Source organism: Ambystoma mexicanum, chromosome 3q (assembly GCF_040938575.1).
Source record: "Ambystoma mexicanum isolate Mex_15411 chromosome 3q, UKY_AmexF1_1, whole genome shotgun sequence".
Classification (NCBI taxonomy): Eukaryota; Metazoa; Chordata; class Amphibia; order Caudata; family Ambystomatidae; genus Ambystoma; species Ambystoma mexicanum.
The window spans coordinates 468057636-468079514 of NC_090926.1; the positions used below are offsets into that span (position 1 = coordinate 468057636).

The 21879-nt window shown below is 43.6% G+C and overlaps 1 protein-coding gene across 4 annotated transcripts in view; it reads left to right on the forward strand.

Moving 5' to 3' along the window:
• Window positions 1-4891: 4891 nt before the first annotated feature.
• SRA1 (steroid receptor RNA activator 1) overlaps window positions 4892-21879 on the forward strand; it is a 246957-nt gene continuing 229969 nt past the window's right edge. The window contains exon 1 of one of the 4 annotated variants that reach the window (XM_069654244.1): window positions 4892-5043. In XM_069654244.1, coding sequence (XP_069510345.1) covers window positions 5019-5043 — 25 coding nt within the window. In that variant the 5' untranslated portion in view covers window positions 4892-5018. Of the gene's footprint in view, window positions 5127-21879 lie in introns of all 4 variants that reach the window. The other 3 variants (XM_069654245.1, XM_069654246.1, XM_069654243.1) reach the window with 3 other exon arrangements.

Below are 21879 nucleotides of genomic sequence, written 5' to 3' on the forward strand. Positions count from 1 at the left end.
TCTTGAGCTTGCATCCAGAATTCTCTGGGGATGAGGCACCAACACCATAAGGCAATAGAGTGGGGTACAGCAAGCCACCTATCTCTCTCCTGAAGAAGGTTGGAGAGAATTAAGGGCCACAGTATAACAGCCTGCAAATTCCAACTGCAACACGTGTCGACAACATTTGACATTTGTTGTGTAATAAAAAGACACACCAATAGACACACGGGGTGTACGAAAACTGTTGAATTATTGCAAGTAGGCCATATATGTAAAGAGGTTGTTGTAGGAAATATGTATTGAATGAGAATTGAGAGTGAATGTATGAGTGAGTACACCTGATTAGACCAATTAAATGGAGTTGGAGCCATTAGAGATGTATTAGATGTCTAGGTTTTTAGAATGTGGAATACTGCTATTGAGTATGAACTATGTGTGAAAATAAATGTATATATATATTTTGTATTACCTTCAACTAGGAGTCTCCATTTTTTGTTCACCACCTTTTCATCTCTGTCCATTACTTTGTCTATATTTGCTCATTTCCTGGGGGACCAAGACCATACCAGGCACCCTAAATATAAAACATATCTCCTTATAACATACAGTTCCTTGGCTATTGCAAATGCTTGTTTTCTTATATAGTGCAGTTCTTTTGAATTCTCTTGGTCAATGTCACTTTCTCATATAATGCACTTCCTGGTATGAGCTATATTTACAAACTTTCTTTCTCTCCGCTCAATATTCAAGAGTGCTCAAAACTTGCTTTCACTTCGTTCGGTATTCAAAAGTACTTATATCTGTTCAAATCAATGCTCATCGTCTGCTTTATATAATCGCCTGCCAGCCTGGTGTTTGCCCTTCTAGGTACACTTACTGGTCAGAGTTTACGGCTATTCTGCGAGGTTCTCTGCTGCCACTAGTTCTCTCCTTCCCGTGCAGTACCCTGCCTGCTCTCCCAGCAGCTCTCTGTGGCACTGCTCACTATGCAATGCTCTTCGTGCAGCTTCCTCTCACAACTGCTTCCCACTGCATAAACTCTGCTTGACACACCGTTGATCCCGAGTGGACTGCCTGCACCCAGCCGTCCGTAGCCAGGCCAGGCTGCCTCCTTTTCCAAAATGATTTTCATCTAGTAAAGTTCCTGCCACCATAACTGGTCCAAAAAGGACTAGACCACTCACTGCTGCAAGGGTAGTCCTACCTTACCCTTGCTGTCCTCCTCGTCTCAGTGCTTAGATGAGGGCGTATGTATGTGTGTACATTAATAAAAGGAGGATGTGTTGCTCTAGTTCTCTTCCTCATCCCAGTAGTGTACTGGTGTTTCTTGGGTAATGTTTTAGGGTAATAGCAGGGAAAGGGCTGGCAATAGCCTATAAAGTCTTGAGGGATAGAAGGTTTGTTGTGAAAATTAAATGCAGGTGCCATATCTCACCTAAGGACAATATCTCCCCACTCCCCAAGTCTCCTCCACCCAGGTGATCCTTGCTCACATATCCACCCCCAAGGTCAGATCCAAGAGTAATTGCCTTTCTCTGGCCACCCAAGAGGAGGATTCAGGGGGAAAAGAATTTAAGACCCCCTCAGGTTCCTCACAGTAGGTTGCCCAAAAATGCAGCAGAACAACAAGGAGTATTTAAAAGTGTCATCCTGCATAGTTCATTATGTTTAACGCAGACCCAGTGGAACTGCTGCTGTTGACCCTGCCTCCCCAGTTCTGGACTAATACATTTTGCCCATATGCACATCTGCCCCAAATGGACCCAGTCCCAGTTTGTGTATCATCCCATGACTGTGTCAGTCCTTGCGGCCACACAGTCCCAGCGTGCGTCAGGAGCCGATCATGACCCCTAATCCCCACAGACAATGGTATATGCAAGTTTTAAGCTGCGATCCTGCACTGACCTAACTGCTTAAAGAGGACTCAGTAATAATGTACACGTGATGCTGGGAGCCCACAGGTTAGTAATGTACTTAAATGGCCGGGCACTTTGTTGCTTGTGGGAGTTTACCCCCTCCCCTGTGTACTAAAGGTTCCCTTATGTGTGCCGCCCTACATGTATGTCAGTAATAGAGAAATTGTATTGCACGTTCTCGACAACATCTTCACTTTGCATTATGTTGTTTTATTTTATACCCTTCTCAAGGGATGTTGTTACCTGAGCCCATGCAAAGGGCCTGTGCAATAATGGTGGATGGCCTCCCAACTATGGCTCCAGTAGCATTGTTGCGACGCTGCTTGCACAGCACGCACAATGATCATGGAGCTGTCATTCTGCCTCCCAAATCACCTCTAACAACGGGGGCCCCATAACAATGTCATGCTTAAGAGATGGGGGGGGGTCATGTAACATCCACAAACTCTTGGACATGCTATAACTATAACTGGCATGCCTTGCTCTTGAAGAGGGTGGACATGCCATGATAATGAAAATCTGTGAACATGCCATGATTCTGAAACTAGGGAAGAGGTCTATTAAAAAAATGTGGCACTTGTCAAGTTAGTGAATACTGATATTAATCTCAGGCTAAAATATAATTACAATTATATAAATTACCTAGATACCTGTGAAATATATATTCAATTGCACCCTTTTGCACAAAATGAAGATAAAAGGCCTACATGCTCTTGTCACTCATTATGTATTGGCACAGAGAGGATGTCCTATGTTTGCCAGCTAAAACACAGTAACCTTATATAAATTAAATTTGAGGTTGTGTAGGTATGCACTGTCCTCATTTAGACGTTCGACAAAAGCCCCAACCTGACCATAAGCACCACCCAGACCACTACTACAAAACAAACCTAAACGGTGCATTGTCCTTTCCAGCACCACCCTTAAAAAGCCCAGAACCGGATCTTTATTAACCACTCATTTCCCCTTCCTACCAGAAAAAGTAATCTATGGTGTCCTCTGGAGTTATACATTAACACCCCCACACATGTCTGCAAGTGCCACATTCAGATTGAAGAGGGAATATTAGCCGGTAGGCCTGGTTTTTGTGTTTCCCTTGTCCCCTCCCCTGTCGTAGGACGCTTTGAAGCGCATTGTGTATGGGCACCATATAGATGAGCTATCATTTCATATCACTATGCTTACTCTCTACTCTACACCATCACACAACTAGGGTGCAGCTATACCCCTCGAATAATTCGGCCTAGCTGCTCACATACGAACACTATCCCATGAACACCTCATCATTCTAATAAAACGCAGCTGTACCCCATGACAAACCGGCCTAACTGCACACATAAGCGTCACACAGGCCTAATGCAGCCAGAAACCAGTCTTGGTGTCCACCCGCCAGACTGCACACATTGAACCAATATCAATACCACCACACCTAATGCTAGGATGCAGCTACCAATTACATACATGCCAACATTCAGACACAGCTGGGAGGGAGATTTCCACAATGAAATCAGGAGACCAACATTTCCCCATAGGCTTGCATTGGGGCAACAGCTATTTCAGGCAGGAGACAGTGAAAACTAGCGCGATTTTTCACTGAAAAATCAGGAGTCTCCCGCCTAAATCGGGAGGGTTGGCATGTATACAATTACATCAGCTGCATACTTATCTGGTTTACCCAAGCACTTCGACACCCTACTCTCTCAACTGACCTGGACTGCATTCCCCGAGGGCGTTCAATCTGCTAGCCGGTAAAATAGCTCAGCGGGTCGAGCGCTCGTGGCTGTGATTTGAGTGTGATCTGCAGGTCGCAGGTTCAAATCCCGGCAAGGCCAACTCAGCCTTTCATCCTTCCGAGTTCCATAAATTAGTACCAATTTCGGTTGGGTGATATTGTATGAATATATGTGCTCTGTAAAGCGCTTTGGATTAAGACGCTATATAAATAACACATCATTATCATTACCAGCGCTTTGAGGTCATACCAATGATATATAGAGCGCTATATAAATGCCAAATAACATAACATACCGGCAGAAAAAGTCCTAGAACGCCACCGAACCCACCGCTCAAGCACCAATGACTATCCACACTTCTGGGGAACTTATTCTGGATACTCACCCCTCTGCCTCACTCAAACGCTACAATAAACATGATTTTCAAATGCATTCAAAAGACATCATTCTACAAACTTACATAGCTCTCAACTCACACGCTTTTGGCAGGTGTCACCCGCCTTGTAAACAGCAAACTCACCCACCAAGCCACCCGCACGCTCATTCGTTTCAATGGGCCCCTCACCCGCCAAAAATAAAATTGTGTGTTTTCACCCGCCTTTCCGACATAAATGGTTAAGAGCTATGAACTTAACTTAACAACACTAACATTCTCAAAGGACGGCAACATGTTCTGACACCTACGGCAACATGTTCTGACACCTAAAGGACGGCAACATGTTCTGACACCTATTCTTGTTATTTTGTCTCCAGCCTTAAACAATGTTATGTCATTGTCATAATCATTGTACGCATAATGCATTTTACTGTACCATTTTTGCACTATTCCGTAAACCAAATCTCTCCCTCCTTCCTAGCTCTCAACCATTTGTGCTGCAAAGGCGGGTGAAATCACCCGATTTTGTTTTTGGCGGGTGAGACGCCCATTGGAATGAATGGGCGTGCAGGAGGCTTGGCGGATGATGCAGCCCTTTACAAGGCGGGTGACACCCGCCAAAAGCGTGTGAGTTGAGAGCTATGCCCTCCTTGCTCTAATGTATCAACCAAGGTTACAAAACTCTAACTGTATACAGAAAAATCACCCGAACTCTGACCACTCTGCACACTCTAGTATCAAAATAATCTCATTACAAAAACATTAATGTAAATCTACCTGGAAAGTTCGCACGGACTTGTCTACGTTGATATAACGTGAAGCTGTTAAATCCAGGAAGTACTTGCGCCGAAGTGTAACGTGGAAGACACGTGACGGGGAAGCGTTGCCGTGGCCGCTCCTCTAGTGGGATCTAGGTCCTGCCCTCTCGGTGCCTGTGCTGATGCTGGCTGCTCGGGGAGAGAATGCACTGTTTTAGCTGAGGCTGCCGGCGCTATCAGAAGGGGTGGGGCTATGGCGGAACTCTATGTAAAACCAGGTGAGGCTGGTCTCACTTGTGGTATGTGTTTTAAGCAGGAAGGGGGTGATAAAAGTGAGTTGTTTGGGAATTACGACGTTAAGGTGAGCTGAAATATTTGTGAAACCACATAGCGAGGGCAGACAAAAGTTGAGATGGAAAAGGTGATCTGTGTGAAAAGAGGGTGGGGGCCGGGAAAGACAAACCGGGCCGCGTTTTGATAAGTGAAAGGGTCTGAGTGCAGGGGGGCTTTTTTTTAATTTAAAGTTGATGAGTTGGTCGGAAAGAAGGCTCCATGTGGAACCCTGGTAGGTGACAAATAAAGCGAACTAAGCACGGAGGTGCTGAGCTGAATATGGAGTCTGCCAGGTCAAGGTGCGGCCCAGTGGTAGATTGAAAGTGTGATGACTTTTATGGGACCGCAGACGAGGATGTGAACAAGAAAAGGCTACAGCGAAGAGGGGATACTGTGTGTGAAACCAGTGTCTTTCCACATTGGCCAAAGTCCATGCTAGAGCGCCTAGGCGGTTATGTGAAGCCTGGTGAGTGAGAGTAGGTACATAGGAAAAATAAGCATTGGCAATGCCAACAGTTGTGCTTTTGTGTCCATCTGTACTCCCGTGCAAACCCTGTGTTCCTCTCCGCACATGTCATCCCTCCCTTTCTGTACTCCAATGCAATAGTTTTAGCTAGAGGCTGGTCGCCGAGTGCATGTGTTTGTTCTTGGTTACTACGTGGCAGACCAGCATGATCCCAAACAAGGAGAAGACGATGATGTTATACACCATCACCAGGAGGGCCTTCCACCAGGGTTGGCCCTAGGATCTACGGAGCCCTGGGCGTCAAAAGATGTGTATCCCATATTATTTGCATAAATCGCAACATCAGTGATATTTTAGAAAATTAGATAATCAAGTGAGTCTTTAATACACTAAGTATCATGGGAAGTTACATTAAAACATACTGCCACGAGTAAAGCAAGACACAAACAATCTGTGAAGCACAATATATGAATTGCCCTGTAGTGTGATAGCGCCTATTTATCTGGGAGGTCCATTTCCCTTTTGCAGCGATTATCACAAATTTCTGGCTAATCGGACTTAAATTGTCCAGATCTGATCAGTGTTCGTTGAACTCCACTGAGGGGTTCTGTCTGCAACACTTCCTGGGAAAGCACGGTAGTCCCGTCAGTGCACACAGTTCTGAGGATATACCTTGGTGTGGGGATCAGGACACTCCTCATTCTTCGGTCCTTGACTGTGTCCTAGTGCAGTCGCATAGGTGACAAGCGGACTCCAAACAGGTCAAAGTTGGAGGGAACAAAAGGGCAGGACTTTCCCTTACTTCTAAGGGAAATCTGTCATAGTTCACTTACTTTATGGGACCTGGAATACTTTTCCAGGACAGTAGGAAAGGGGTGCTTTAAAAAATAAATGGTGTTCCCCCGGCTGGGGATTTGAAACTACGCTCTGTGTGGTAACAATCCTGCATCAAATCTCATTGCGTTATCTCACAAGTGTTGTATGCTTTTTTATTTTTTTATTTCAGTGGACTGCTCGCGCATGAAGTCCATTCCCAAGCAGTTGGGTAGCAATCTAGGAATTGCTGTAGGCACTGGGGTGCGTGCCTGATAATGGGAGGTGTGTGTCAGTGGCCATAGACCTGGGTATGTCATTTGAGAGGTGCAAATGGTTGGTCATTGGAAGGAGAGCTGCATAAAGGTGCATGCTAAGGGGGGACAATGACACACTATTAGTGGTTATTTTAAATACATATTCTTTCACTGTTTGTTTTCTTCAGTCTTGCGAGAACTGGTTTAAGAGAACAGCATGGTGTGTGGTCGAGGGGAGGAAAGGAAGGAACCAGGTTGGTGGTTTGAATTTGGGATGGGGAGTGGGGGTGATGGTGTGTATACCCACGCAGAGGTCTTTCTAGTTCATCGCCCTCTTTGCAGTTCTTATTTCACATAGAAAGCAAATGCGCATAGCTACAGCCAAACTGACCTCCCGTCAAACATAAGGTATATATGCGCTTTCATAACCAGCCCAGACGATTATATAGGTTACTTCCTGGCACTGGTGCCAGACATCGCGTCATCAGTTCGCTGCCATCAGTCAGCGCTGCATCAGTCGCACAAATATATTGAAATGTGTCAAGTGGCCACTGTGTCCCCACCACAAACAAATAGGCAGATGTGTCGCTAGGCTATCGAAAATTTACTGCTCAGTAAAAAACAAAGGGGAGGGGGATTCGCGGTTTGTCCAAGGCGAAACAGTTTCTAATTTATCATCCCATCTGCCTCACTTTGGAAAAATGCTCCAATACTTTATCATGACGTCGCCCACTTTATCTCGCTTCCCAGAAAAAATGTCTGGCTTTCACGTGCCAACATTAGGTGCCCTCATAAATGGGCTTATAATTTGGTGTGACGTCAACATTGCATCAGCCCGCACTGAGAAGGCTGTACAATGTCACGCCACAGAAAAAAGATTGCAGGGCCTGATTAACAAAGCATTGCTTAATGGGAAAAGTCAATTGTGCGTGTATGGCAGACATATAAACATCTAAGCTCTGCCTCCATGTTCAGCTGCTTCCATGTGACATAAATATGCATATTTTTGGCAGGACAGTAAGAGATCAGGCTTACTTTTTCTGAAAATAACCTTGAAATACCTTAAAATTCGATTACGCGTGGAACTGCTGGGCCCGGGGAAAAAATCATCATTTGTCTAATTAAAATCGCCCAACGTCACAAGATTAGCTTTGGTTTTATCCTGACATCAAAAGTCCCCGACCTTAGGTGGATAAACAAAGGTTTCTCAGTTTAGTGTTTTTTAAATTTTTTTTTACTGTTTTTAACTAATTTGACTTTCTGTGCTCATCCCATTGAAAAACACATTTCTAAACCAGGCCCATCTTGATGCCATGAAACAAGCCTCGTCTGAACACTGCACTGGATTGCGTCCCGGATAATGTTAGGTTATGTTAAAATTTATACTGTGCACTGTCCCCACCGTAGTGGTCCCCTGGCAGATCTGAAAAGCAAGACGGTAGGGTAAGTTAGTAGGACTGAGTGGGAGAAAGCGCAAGAGAGCTGTGATGTGCTATTGGCAGTTTCAGTTCGATTTACACCGCTCGCTGAGCTTAGGTGTGTTTCGGTTGGTAGCCTTCATGTGCTTTTGTTCGATACTATGCATTGTTTTGTTGTTGGCAGGTTGTTGTGTTTTAGAGGTATGATTGTGTTTAGTTCAGAATTTGACAGTTGTACGCAAGGGGAGGAGTTTTTTGTTGTTAGGGTTGGTTAGTGGCATCACTATCTAGATGGGACACATGCGGATATCTACAATTTCACCTAGAAGTGACTCCAGGCTAATATTCACAATTCTGTCTAGATTTGATGCAAGCTAATATTCGCAACTTTGTTTGGATGTGATGCAAGCTAATATTCACAATTTTGTTTAGATGTGATGCAAGCTAATATTCACAATTCTACCCCATCCATAATTGCCCAAAATGTAAACTGTCTAACCCAATCCGCTTGATGGTATGGTAACCTTACAGATTGAGGCTAGAATCAGAAAGGCTACTTTATACAAGTGGGGTAAATGTGGACTGTGGCTGATAAGCAACATGGAGGCTGAGCGCCTGGGCAGTAGGATATTGGGTAATGAGATATGTGGGGTAGTTAATGGAGTACAGTAATGACTGATATGGCTGACTATTCAGGCTAAATGTGAGATAGGATTACTAGACAAACTGTGGGCAGGACGCATCAGACAACCTGCTAACAGGGAATATGATATGATTAGATTGGTCAGTTTAGTGGGGAGCAGCAGTGGCTGCACCCCCCGCCCGAACCGCCTTGTGCTCAAAATTTCCAAAGCATATACTTCAGGTATATATCCTGATGCACTGCGCTTGGTAGCAATCTGAATGTAGACTATTTTTGATTAAAGTATTTCCAAACAAGTCATGAGTGACACATGATATATTATTTAATCATGAGTTGGACAATTCCACAAGTTAGACAATTTGTTTCCTAAGGCGGCCAACCAAGTTTATGCAAGTATTGCACATGGTATCCAACCTACACGCGTGTTTCGACCTTCTGGCCCTTTTACTAGGCCAACAAACGTGATTCACACTAGATTCTGTATAGAACAACCGTATTTCAAACTATGTGAGCAACATAAAAGCACCTGAGTTGTGCACCCCAGATCAAAAGACCGTAGAAATTTCAAATGCGTAAGACGAGCCAAATGCATTGGAGACACGTCACTGAACCCAGACCTTAAAAAACATCATTGCTTGTGTTCAATAGAGCATACATCCACAAATGGAAATACAAAAACATAAGACATGACAAAGAAAGATAAGATGTATATAAAATAGGTTAATGTATTGCAGAATTATAATCTCATTGCATGCATTTGCACTAGAGAGGGAAGTCGGGCGGAGAGGGGAAGCAAAGACCTCATACAAATAAAGTTGCACCTAATGCATTGTGTGCTATAGTGTTAACTGTATTTCTGCCTACTAGTCCCAAAGATTAAAAGGAAAAATACAACACATTAGGTGTGTAACAGGTTATTGTTACAGAAGACACTTAGAAATATACCCTGATCAATATTCACCTAGATCCTATAATCGTATCCTCCAATATGCAAGCGTGTGCTGATGCACAAAATTGAGACACTCGTTCCCGAATTACACTGATCTGTCCTGACAACTTGCCAGAGAAATGCAAAAAACATCAGCATCCTTGTTTAGAATGCCGTGTGCTAATGCGCTAACTTTAAAGATATACTGTTAACTGTATAGGCAAGCCGGAGCACCACGCCTCAAACACTGAGCTATACGAAATAGACACGCCCATTGGCCATGTGTGAAATATTCTTTCAATTTGGTGAACAACAACGTTCACGCGGGAAGTCCCTGAAAGAAATAAGTCATATTGTAAGAAGTGACATATCTATGTGGATATGAAAATACATTGCACTTATGGCCATGATGCCCTGTGCTATAAATTAGACCGACTGATAACGCAACACTATAGTTGACTGCATCAGCAGTCTATGTAGTCCCCCTCCCCCTCTTATGTTCTGGGCTTGTGTTGCTTATACAAAATTCCATTCATTAAGACAAATAACCATTGTCGACCTGGGAAATCCCTAGGGAAGATGTATATAAAAGTCGAGTGTCTTACATCGGAACAGCGCTATATGGCTGCTGTACAACATACCTATAGTTGCAGTTTCCAGCAGCACCCGGAAACCCCCTTTCCAATAGCACGGCGTACATGTTGGAGAGAATGTTATATATACAAATAAATGTACTTCTGTGTGTATGTGACGTCAGTAATTGTCATAACTATGTAAGTGTGCCCACGATCCTAGTTGGTGTGAATGTTATCCAAGGCACAACGTGCAGAAATGAAAAGATTGTATTTCAGCGAAAGCTGCACTTCTAAATTGTCACACTTAAAAAGAATTGTGAATGTGATAGGTTCCTGTTAGGAATGCAGCGACTGATGACGCACAAAGTTGCATTAGAATAATAAGCAGTGGCAATGTGAGAAGTTGTTAGTGCACTGTTAGAAAAAAACAAATGTAAACAGTTGCACGTACCAGACTCGGCCGCTAATATCGTGTTTTAGTCTAGTGCGTGGGGCTGCTGCTCTACTGCTTTTCAATTCAAGCAGCGAAGAGGCCGTTGTGGCAAGTGTGAGGAACTCGTGGTGGCAACCGTAAAGACAGACACACTTGATCACAGTTCAAGGGTGTTTATTGAACAATGTTTGCAGGGTGGAAAACACCTAAACTAAATCTAAATCTAAGATGGGAGCAAGCGTCGACCATCAAATGACAATAAGGCAGTCCTAGTGGTGTCCTGTCAAAATAAAAGGGCCTATTCTAAGAAACCTATTGCAGCTAATACAAAAAGGGTGAGGGATGGTTTTCAAAAGAAGTGTTCTCAAATAATATGTCAGGATGCGGTAGCTTGGTTCTTCCTTCCCCCACGTTTTGAGCACAGGGTAAGGTGGGATCTTGGAGCACAGCACACACTCAAGCTTTGCCAGCATGAGTCGACAGTATCCCTTGAAGCTATCGCGACCGTCGGTGGCCAAGTCTTGTTTCCTTGAAAGTCTCTTGTCTTTGACGGCCTGAGGTGTCAAATAACAAAACGGAAGATCCTTCAACAAAATTGTTTTCTGCTTTTGCTTTGAGTGAGGATTCTTCACCCCTTGGTCCCCCTATTCTGGGCCGACTCTTGTTCCTTGGTGTCTTGGGTGATCAGTTTTCACCCCTTGGATATCCTTTTTCCGGTTTTAGATCCTATAACAGTTTTTATCAATATCAAGGCCTTGGGGGGTTGTGATTTCCTGATCCCGTGGGCCTGATAGGATTCTTAAGACAACAAACAAACACGTTCTACTCTACATATTTCTCGGGTGATAGATTCACCCTTTGGGTCCCCATCATCTGGGCACTGACCCTTTCACACATTGTATAGCAGTTTTTTCCATGAATTATGGGTGGTAACTTTCCAACCACCCTTGGGTCTCCCTCGGCCGGCCTCGGACCCCAAATGACAAGCAGGACAGTTCACTTCTCCTTGTCTTCCTAATGTCTTTTCAAACAGTTCGTAGTGGAAATCCCTCGGCCGGGCTCACATTTGTCAACACACTGTTTTCAAAGACTTTTGACTGTACAGGGATTTTGCTTGACCTCCTGTATGACCACTTTGACCTAAGTTGGCGGCTCTCCTACAGCCTTCTGATTTCTGTAGTTTCATTCACACGGGGATCAACCAGAGTCTCTTGAGTTAGCACCCATGTGATGCTGGTTCCCCCTACAGCTGGTCTCCCCTCAACACTTTTACAGTTCTTTTGGACTTAGTTCATTTTGCCACTTTTGCATTTTTCATCCACCACAGCCCGGCTCTTATCGGCTCTCCCCTCGACTCACTGGCTGTGATGAAATGCTGGGCTTACTTCTTTGCTGGAGTCAAGGCTGGTACCACGGTAGCAGGAGTCTACCCTGCTCCCACTTATCAGCGTCTACACGCTCCGTGTACCATCGACATCTGTTGCAGCATACTTCGACTATTGTCGTCAGTCATGCGATTCCCTCTGCGGAGGTTTCACTGGTCTGTGTCGGAAAGGGCAAGGTTGTGTGTCTCCTTGTGAGCCTCTGAATATTTGCTACCTTTCTCCTCCTCCTTGAACTGCTGGACCTGGATAGCTGTCTCGTTGTGTGGTCTGCCTTGCTCGTACTGTGCTCTCTTGCTCCACCTTTTATCCCTGTGGGGAGGTGAAAGGGCTGTCAGGTGTTTGTGTGTGTGTGTGACCCTTGGATTGGGACATGTCGCGTAAATGGCTCTGGTGTTTGTCCGTTCTCTGATCTGTCACATGAAGGTGTTCATGTCGGAAAAGGGAGGGGCAGTGTTTTTGAATGTCCTACGTGGTAGGATGGGGGAAAAGGTGTTGAAGGAAAGGGGATACTGCTTCTTACCTGTCGTCACCCACTCCCCGAGGACCACACATCCAGGTGATCCTCCCTCACTGGTCCACCCCCAGGAACTGGATCCAATAGCGATGGCCGTTTCCTGGCCACCTGGATGGCAGACCCCTAGGGACTAGCTATTGAGATACCTTCAAGTTTCTCACACAAGGGGTCCACTTTCCACAGCAGTGGAGGGCCATTTTGCAGCGTATACGTATCTGCACCATTGCCCTTTCCTTGCTGCAGAAAGGGTCTATTTGCTTACCTACCCGGGGTGCCCCATGCACTGAAATGTGCTTCCAGGTGCATCACAAGCAAACCTGAGGGGTGGTTGTGCTGAAACAAGCACGGCTCTGCAGCTTGTTTACATGAATGCACAAATGCTTACCAGCGGATCCACCGGGGCAGCTCCGGGGAGACAAAGGAAAGTAAATTGTGCTTGTCTGGGTAGGGCTTGTATAGCGCAAGCAGCTCGGGGCGTTTCCAAAAATAGCTCCAGTAAGCCTCCTGCACAAACCCAAAGGGCGCTGACATGTTTGTCACTCATTCCGACATCCTGCCAGACTACCCCCCGCTCCCAAACCACTGTTAACCTCAGCCGATGACTCACTATGCTGAGTTCAAATAGTTGCTGCCATATTGAGATGCTACCATGGCACCAAATCCAAACGGTTTCAATCCGTGGCAACCTCTTCAACCCTTAAGGTCCTCCCCACGTTCTTCACTGCTCTAAAAAAGAATCATCACGTGAGCACACTGCACCAAAGGCTCAATTAAAGGGAGCTGCTTTCCCGACGCTCACACAGGAGCAACCCGGGAGAGGAGACACTGAAAACAGGAAGGCATCCCTCTATGAACCCTGCAGAAGGAGACAAAGCTGTGGGCTCCTTCCATGCACCACTTAATGCCGTGCCATTGGAAAACAAATGTGCACTTTTAAATCAGAATGTATGCATGTAAATGGGAAAGAAAAACAAGAAATACTTGTATAAGTTAAAAAGAGGGTTAATATTACTTGTATAAGTTTAAAAAGAGGGTTAATCAATTTTTTAACATTAATTAGTGTTCTTGTGAAATCCTATCTTACATATATTTGAAATTCGCTCTACATATAAATGGAAAAAATGTGGTAATTGCCTGAAAATGATCATTTTATTTGGATGATGCACATGATATCTTTCTTATTCAAAGATGCCTGCTAGTTTCGGCTTGTTTCCAGAATGCTTCCTTAGAGACAGTCATCCAAGATGGCTGCCTCCATGGAAGAGCTCACACAAAATCAAAGCGTTCCGATATGAGCAGGAATGGGTTGGATTAGCCATAGGAATTACATTGGCTAGGGGCAGGGAATGGGAAGGATTACAACTTTGTATCCCTCCTCAAATATCATTCCCACATTCAAAGCCCATATTTGAAGCTCTTATGTTATTGACAATAGTTTTGGCTTAAAAGGCAGCGCTTTCAGCGCCACCTAATAGCCCAAACTAACAAGAGAGGTGGATGGAAAGAAAAGATGGCATTGGGTGTATGTGTACCTATAGCTCGTGTTTAAGTTGATGGGCGGGTTGTAGGGCAAGGACTGTCTGGAATTTGTGTGTTTGATTACTGTGATTTGTACAGGGCACTACTGCAATTTGCATGGTCTCCAGGCACTCTATGGATCTAAGAGATGAGGATTGGTTGTGTTATTGGGAGAGATGCTGACAAGACCAGATATTGATGCATGGGCACAGGTTGAATCAAGCCGAACTTCACTGTTAGCACCCAGTGTGTTATTAACTACTACACTCAGTGCTGACTGCTAGGTCTTCCTTAAAACCTCGATTTGGCAAAATCTGAAAATTAAATTCCAAGGTAGTAGCACATTCTGGCCTAGCTAGTGTCTAGGTGGAATCAGTTATCAAAGAACTCTTTGAAGACAGAAAATGGAATACCTATTACCAGCTATGACGATGACATGATTTGCATGATTGTACCTATTTGGAATACCAGCAACTGAGAGGGATCCTGAATGAGAACCTAGACATGGCACCTAGCTTGCTTTCCCAGAATTAAACTTTGTGTGACTAATGCCTATTTGACAGCAGACTTCTATAGACCCCTGGCGGGGCAGGTAGAACAATTGCAAGAGATTCATGAAAATGGGAAACCCGAAAGCTGGACGAGATGTTTCAGTAACATTCAACTCTCATCATTGGATTGAAGCCGGAGGGCCTGCCAGATCAAATTACTGTATCGGGTATATTGGATGCCTGACCGGCTGCATAAAGGCACCTCAGAAATAATAATTGCTGGAAGTGTAGCGTGGTTCACGTAATGCTAACCCACTTACTCTGGTTTTGTCCAAAGACCAATGAGCTCTTGAAAGGGATGTCTGAGAAAATTAACTGATACTTGAAACTGAGGTTCTGATGAAAGCCTCCTTATTTGTTCTCGGTGAAAACAAATCAATACATGGTTTACCAATGGCAGACAAAGACTGGTTGTTCAGAGGATGCATGCTGGTGAAAAAAAAATCTGCATGCCTGGCAATCAACCAAATGCCTGAGCATTTGATCCAATACCTACTGACTTTTTGTCAACTTTTGAAAGGGTCATATACAAAAATAGGGAAGACTTGGGCACATTCAATGCTATCTGGGGTCCACTCTTAGAATCATCTACCTGAACTTTTTATATGTTATTCTCATAAAGCTGCCACCCAGATCGGCCTACTACGTTTAACTAACTAGTTGATGCATGCTCTCTGCTTTTTTTGCTTTTTCTTACTAGGCGAATTAGGTTGGCGTGATCTTTATTGTTGATGTGCTGTTTCATTGATTGCCTGCGTTTTTTGTAATGTATTACAGTAACACACTTAAAACCTAATGGGAAATTAGTGGTAGAGAGAGGAAACAGCAAGATGGCTTTTCTGTTGTGTTGGTGTGTGCATCCCGGAAGTATGTTGAGTTCTGTTTCTCGGTCGGTTTCTAGATGGGACCCTTGGGTGCCTGAAGTGCTAGAATGAATTGGCTGTGGTATGTCGGTTGCTTGTAGAGGTCCAGTGATGTGCTGTTTGATTTTAATTTAAGGAGAATATCACATTTCTGTGTGAAATTGGATTAGTTGGGTGATGGTCTTCTAATTTGTGCGACCAGATAAGTTGAGTGTTGGTGCAGGAAGATTAGTAAAGCCCCAATGGTCAATTTAAAGCATAGATGGGAGTATCCTTCGCAACATCTCGGGTGGCGGGGTGTGTGTTCCTTTGCACAATGTCTCAGTAGTGCCGCTCTTCTGGCTTGTGAGGATATGTTTTGAAGCATCGCAGTGTGGGCTGGTATTTATGGAATTAAGATGGTAATGTAACTGGTTCAGGCTGAGAGTGGAGAACATAGGGACTGGGGAAACTTGGGGAGCATGCATCAGTGGGTGCCACTTAGTGTTTGGGAACAATTCCTGAAGAGAATTTACAGTTGGGGTTCAAGAGAGGGCAGAGTTCATGTGGGGTCTGTACGAACAACCTGTAATGCTATAAGGACATTGTGCTTTATCTGGCAGTCATTTGCACAAATCCAGTTTCTCATCTGATGCATTCCACGCAGTGCCATTGTTTTTGGTTTGTAGCATAGGGTCTGCCACTGATATGCTGCAGTGTCTTGCTATTGTAATGTTTCCCGATTGCTTGTTCCCGTTTTTGGTTTGTTTTCTTTAGTATTCACGGTTTGGGGGAGAATCACTTTGCTGCTTGTTTTTTTGTATCTGCTGGGGTGAATTGTTTCATAGGTTTCCGGATGTCGAGGCCTTACTATGATCCAGTTGTGGAGCTTTTCTGCTCGTTCCTTAGAGAGATTATGCTTTGGCGTGGACAAACCTGGCCTGCTGTCTCCATTAATTTATTAAGTTCCTCTAAATCCAGTGTTTTCCAAATAATCATGGTGGTGGTTGCTGTTCCTTTGTGCGTAGGGAGTGTGCATGCCGATCACGAAAGATACTGAGTTGATCTCTCCACAGTACATGGCTAGGTGTTGCTGCAGTCGTTGGCACTCTTCCCAGAAAATGATATCCTGGCTGTGTCTGACTGTGTGCTTTCCCCTTAAACCATTTGCTTAAAGTGAAGACTGGTCATGTACGAGGGCAGTGACTTAGAAGTTTCATTTTCTTCTTCCATCTGAATATTGAAATCCTCAAGTATCCACCGTAAGGTTAGCAATTCTTTCTGCAAAGGTGGAGTTGTATGAAGGATGTCTGTATGTTAGCAGGATGGATAGGTTTGGTGGTAGAGATTTAGGAGGATGAAGTTGGCGATCAAAATAAGGCTTATACTTGAAGGAGCTGATACTAGCTCTTGGGTATTCGGCATCACAAAATAAGCAAGAGCCACCTCTGGGGAAAACAGGAGCTTTAATAGCCTTTTGCAAATGTAAAACTAACTTCCAATTTTTTATATGACCAATTACATTTTAATTGTCTTTTAGATGTGCCCTATTGCTCGTTTATAAACATTCCCCAACACATCAAGTTAATGTCACATAGGTACTTTTGCATAGTACGAGTTGGCCTGGGGAGCCAAATGTAACTCGAGTAGGTGTTGGTGCCAAACCTACCATGCTAGGCTATACGCAGGAGCTAAATGGCTCCTTGCTCCTGGCATTTTCGAACTCTGTGAGATGCAACTCACACCCTGGATGTCCGTAGTGGTGCTAATGTTCTCAGGTTATCCTTATGTACCATAGGAATTCCTCCTCTTACCTACAGTGTTCACTTTGAGGAGTTTGAAATTGGATGGGATAGCTTTGAGTACAGCCACCTTTTATTGTTTGACAGACACGTTTTCTTAATGTACAGTATGTCTGTGCCCCTTTCAGTGAGGAGATTGTGCATTTGGCTCTGATTGGACATGGTGGTATTGATCATGTTGTAGCGTAGTGTATCACAGGGTTAGAAAATGAGCAGTGCTGGGAGCTATTTAGCTCCTGCTTGTCGCCTAGTTAGCTTGATACCAACATCTACAAGGAACTCCTTTTGGTTTCCCAGGCCAACTGATGCCAAACGCACCTACTTCTGCAAAACACACCTATGTGAATTTTACCCTGTGCATTTGGGCCAATCTATAAATAAACATTAGGACACGTCTATACAACATTTAAAGCCTAAGGGATCATAAATAATGGATTAAATTATATGTTTGCATCTTAGGTGGACTTTAGATTCACGGTATGCTATGTTGTAGCTCCTTGTTCCCCAGCGGTAGGTCTTGGACACTGGCTAACTTTGGATACGCAGGAGAAACTTTTAGCTCCTTCTTATTCAATTGTAATTTCGATCCCGGTATCCTGTTTTCCATTGGTGAGTTCCATTGTGATGCAGTTTGTGTCTCTGCGTTTCTTATACAATCAAGGTGTCCCTTGTCCTCTCTGTTCATATATTTGATTGTAACAGGGGTGATGAGGACTGTTTTTCGCTGTATCTGGTTCCTCGTTGAACTGTTGTAGATTACCTACTGGGAAAATGTATTCTACCAAGTGGTTCCCTGAGGATATCTTCATTGCTGCCAGTCCTTTGTGACGAAGGGTGTGTTTTGTTGCTTTGAATGACTGCATCATATATACTCTCTTGATTGTAGAAATAGATCTGTATTTCTGCCTAGTAGTATAGGCATTGATGTGTTGCGCTTGCATGCAGCAATCGGGATCCTGCATGTGTGGTGTTCCTTTTGTTGCCTCCATCTGCTACGATTCACAATATTTTCTTTCCTGTTCTCCTTATGCCATCATTGCGCTTTATGTGGGGCATGTTGGTACGTTGAACGATGGGGCAATGTGTAGTTCTTGATGCCAATGTTTAAGGTCTGCTATTCCCAGGTATTCCTTGGCCGGGTTTGTTAGTTGAGTAGGTGTAGAGATCATTACTCTGTTGGATGTTGTTTCTTGCAGTAATTTAGTTCATGCTTGATGTTTCCGTTCTCCGATTCTTTGCTTTGGCAGGTCACTTCTCGAACTGACCATATGTGGTCGACTGCACTGGTGTAGTCTGCCAGTGCGATCGTAGTTGTACTGGTATACACAGAGAGGCTAGGGGACAGCTCACCGGAAGTGATGGACACAATGAGACCACTGGGGGAGGTGAGTGGTAGGGCACCTTGGTCAACAGTGGGATACAAGGATGGATATTCACTTTATACCACAAATTGCAGCATCCGCCACCCCAAGTCGCAAAATTGCTGATGGACACTAGGTAGCAGAATTACATTTTAGTACAAATTACTAATGTTAAATACCAGGGAGCAAGCTCTTTAGGGCAGTGACAAGTTTGAATACCTGAGAGAGACCCCAGGGAGGAAAAGCCCCAAGTAAGGAGAAATTACTTTGGGACACTAGAGAGCAGAATTCCAGTATAGTATGCTTGGTGGCCAGGTAGTAAAAGTACAGTGTAGCTCAAGTCAGAAACAGCAGGTTATGGTATAGCTATATTTCCAGAGGAACGCCATGGAGTAGAGTTCTGTAAGAAACGAGGGAGCAAATAATGTAGCCCAAGTTAGGACTGGTAGATATATCTTTTATTTATTGGATATATGTATAAGGCGCTTATACAACAAGACAGTGTTTCAAAGCGCCACAAGGGAGCAAATAAACAATGAAATTGACAATGAATAAATCGCAAAAAGAACAGCGGTCCTCCTAGGCCTTATGACGTTTGGAGCGATCAAGTGCAGTGAAAAGGGGGGAAAAAAGGGGTGTGAGTGAAAAGAAAAGGGGATAAAGGGGTGTGGGTTGGGGTAAGTGCTGTTAGGAACTCCTAGGGGAAGAAGTGCCAGAGGTGCCTGTCAGGGAGGCAACAGGTAAATTCAAGAGACATCCCTGATGAAGAGGGAGGTCTACTGCCCAACAGGAAAGTGCAGGGTGCAAGCCAACCACCCGATGGGCGGGTGAGGGCCCAGAGGGCAGTGCTGGGGGCGATTGGGCAGAAAGGCTAGGCCCCTATTGGACTCTTGAGGGATCATGCCACCTACCTAAGCAACAGAGTATGTTTGATTTTGACCAACGAAGTGCCAATTGTAACCATGTTATATGTACAGTGGAACACAGATATTAGACAAGGTCCTGATGAAAGATAACTATCCGAAATTCATTGGCCAATTAATCACATGTTTGCTTAAAAAACATTGGTGCTAATTAGAATTTAGGTGAAAATAACCAAATTCAAAGATTAAAATGTTATGATTTGAAAACAGCATTAAAGCTTTTTTGATGTACTCAACGAACTTTAAGCAATTTGAATAACCCTGAATGGGAATTAAGGGTGTGTGGCCCACACCGAATGCTGTTTAGCCTAGGTCTTCGTTTCCAGTTTCAGTTTGGGCCCTACACGGTGTCACACAACAGTGGGCTGCACCTCATGAATTCTACTTTACTTGAAGCTTATGACAATTTAGAATTAACACAACTTTCAAAGCAAGCGGTGCCCGCTCATCTTGCATTAACTCTGTAGTTCTGAATTATTGTCTTCCAGTAGAAGAATCGGCGTGTGTTTACCTAGTCTGTGACTTGCAAAGTGCCAGATGGCATGCTTAATCCTGATCAAGAGTTTTTATATTTTCAGGCAACCTTGCAGTGTGAAATACACCTTTATAGAAATCTACAAATAAAAGTGTATTTTTTCTCTTTTAATATGGCACTTGATAACATAGTTTTTGCTCTATCATGGCACTCAAAATAACCCTTGATGCTCCTGGCTGCTACCCCTGTGGCTCCTGTCCTACTAATGGATGAGCGACCAGGAGTCACAGATGATGTCAAGTATAAAAAAGACTGCAAAGAGTAGCATCTGCCACTTCTTGCAACCTCTTTTACAGGTCCCTGAAAGATGTGCCTTAGACACTGGATCATTTCACTTTTTTTGTAGCTGTTGCACTGCTGAGGTTTAGCTTTTTGTAGCATGCTTTATGCAGAATATAACCATGTATTAATGCCAGTCAATTCCTAGGTATTTTTCTAAATGATGCTGGCTAGTTTTACAGCCACATTGTAAAGATAGAAGGTTGGGCAATAGCTATAGGCAGAGGATCCAATCAGACAATGGCTTTCTTGTCAGGAGCCATAAGGAGCGATCTATGAAGGCTGCTCTGACCTGATAGACTCCACCCTTTCAAATGGTTACCTTGAAGGCTTGGGAGGGGGAGAGGATACTGTGACTAAGTACTCTGATCTGCAACAGCTGGATGCACTTGGAAAAGTCTATCTGCTGGTATTAAACACTATATGAAAATGGAATGGTCTTTCTAAGTGTGGCACTCAGTAGAGGGAAATCGGACCCGAGATTAGAACATTGGGGAATGACAGTAAAAGGAATTGGATCGCTACAAAACACTTTCTTTCAGAGGTTTGGGAGTTCCAGGAGATGTTAAAGGTGAGCCCTTCCTGGTAGCTGGCATTTGTAGCTAGAGCAGATTCTGATGGTCATGGTCCTCGAGAGTGACAATGTTGAAGGCTGCAGAGCGGTGAACCTCAGAGAGAAAGTTTGAGACATGCGTGACTGCGGTGCAATGTTACACAAGATAAAATGAAGTAAATGTAAAGTTCTGAATGCAGAGCTCAAGTACATATTTGAAAATATACAGTTTGCATGTTTTTTAATGTAAGTAGCATTTCCTAAAAGTCCTGAGTTGTAAAGATTATTTGTGTACACAATTCAGTTTGACATTAATCTATATGTTAATCATGAATGTAAAAAGTTTAAAATGCAATTTTATTACATGATTGAGAATTACAGGTCAATATGCTGATGACTTTAGTTCAGCACTTGTTGTATTTCTTTCAATTTTTGTTGCCGCGACCCATGAAAAATTAGACTACTCTACTGCCCATGACAAGTTAAAGAATCAATTCAATTTGCAGCTGTCGTTTTGGTATGTGCTATTGAATGTGTAGATGTCGGGCATAATCTATTCAACTATATGTAATTTACATGAAATAATGAAAGCTTAAGACCTTTCAAAACATAAAGCCAAACAAAGTGTTCATAGGGATGTAACGGTTTTGATTTTTCGACGATATGATAATCTGCTAGGAAGGTGTTGGTATAGCATTTAAAGTATTTAAAATTTCCCTTAAGGTAGCAACTTTTTAATAAAAGCGGCTCTACAATGGTCAGATTGTGTTTGACAGAGACCACCAAGATAATGTTGGGTCCTTTGTTACGCACACAAATGTTTGTAGGGGTCCCAAATATAAAAAAAAAGATATAGTAAATGCTGTTATGCTGCATTGGATTCCTGGTCAAGGACCAGTCCATGTTTAGGGTTACACATTTTACATCAATCTTAACTGTAGCAAGTATTTACTCTTTACAATTGATTAAGAAGTGTCAATTAGAA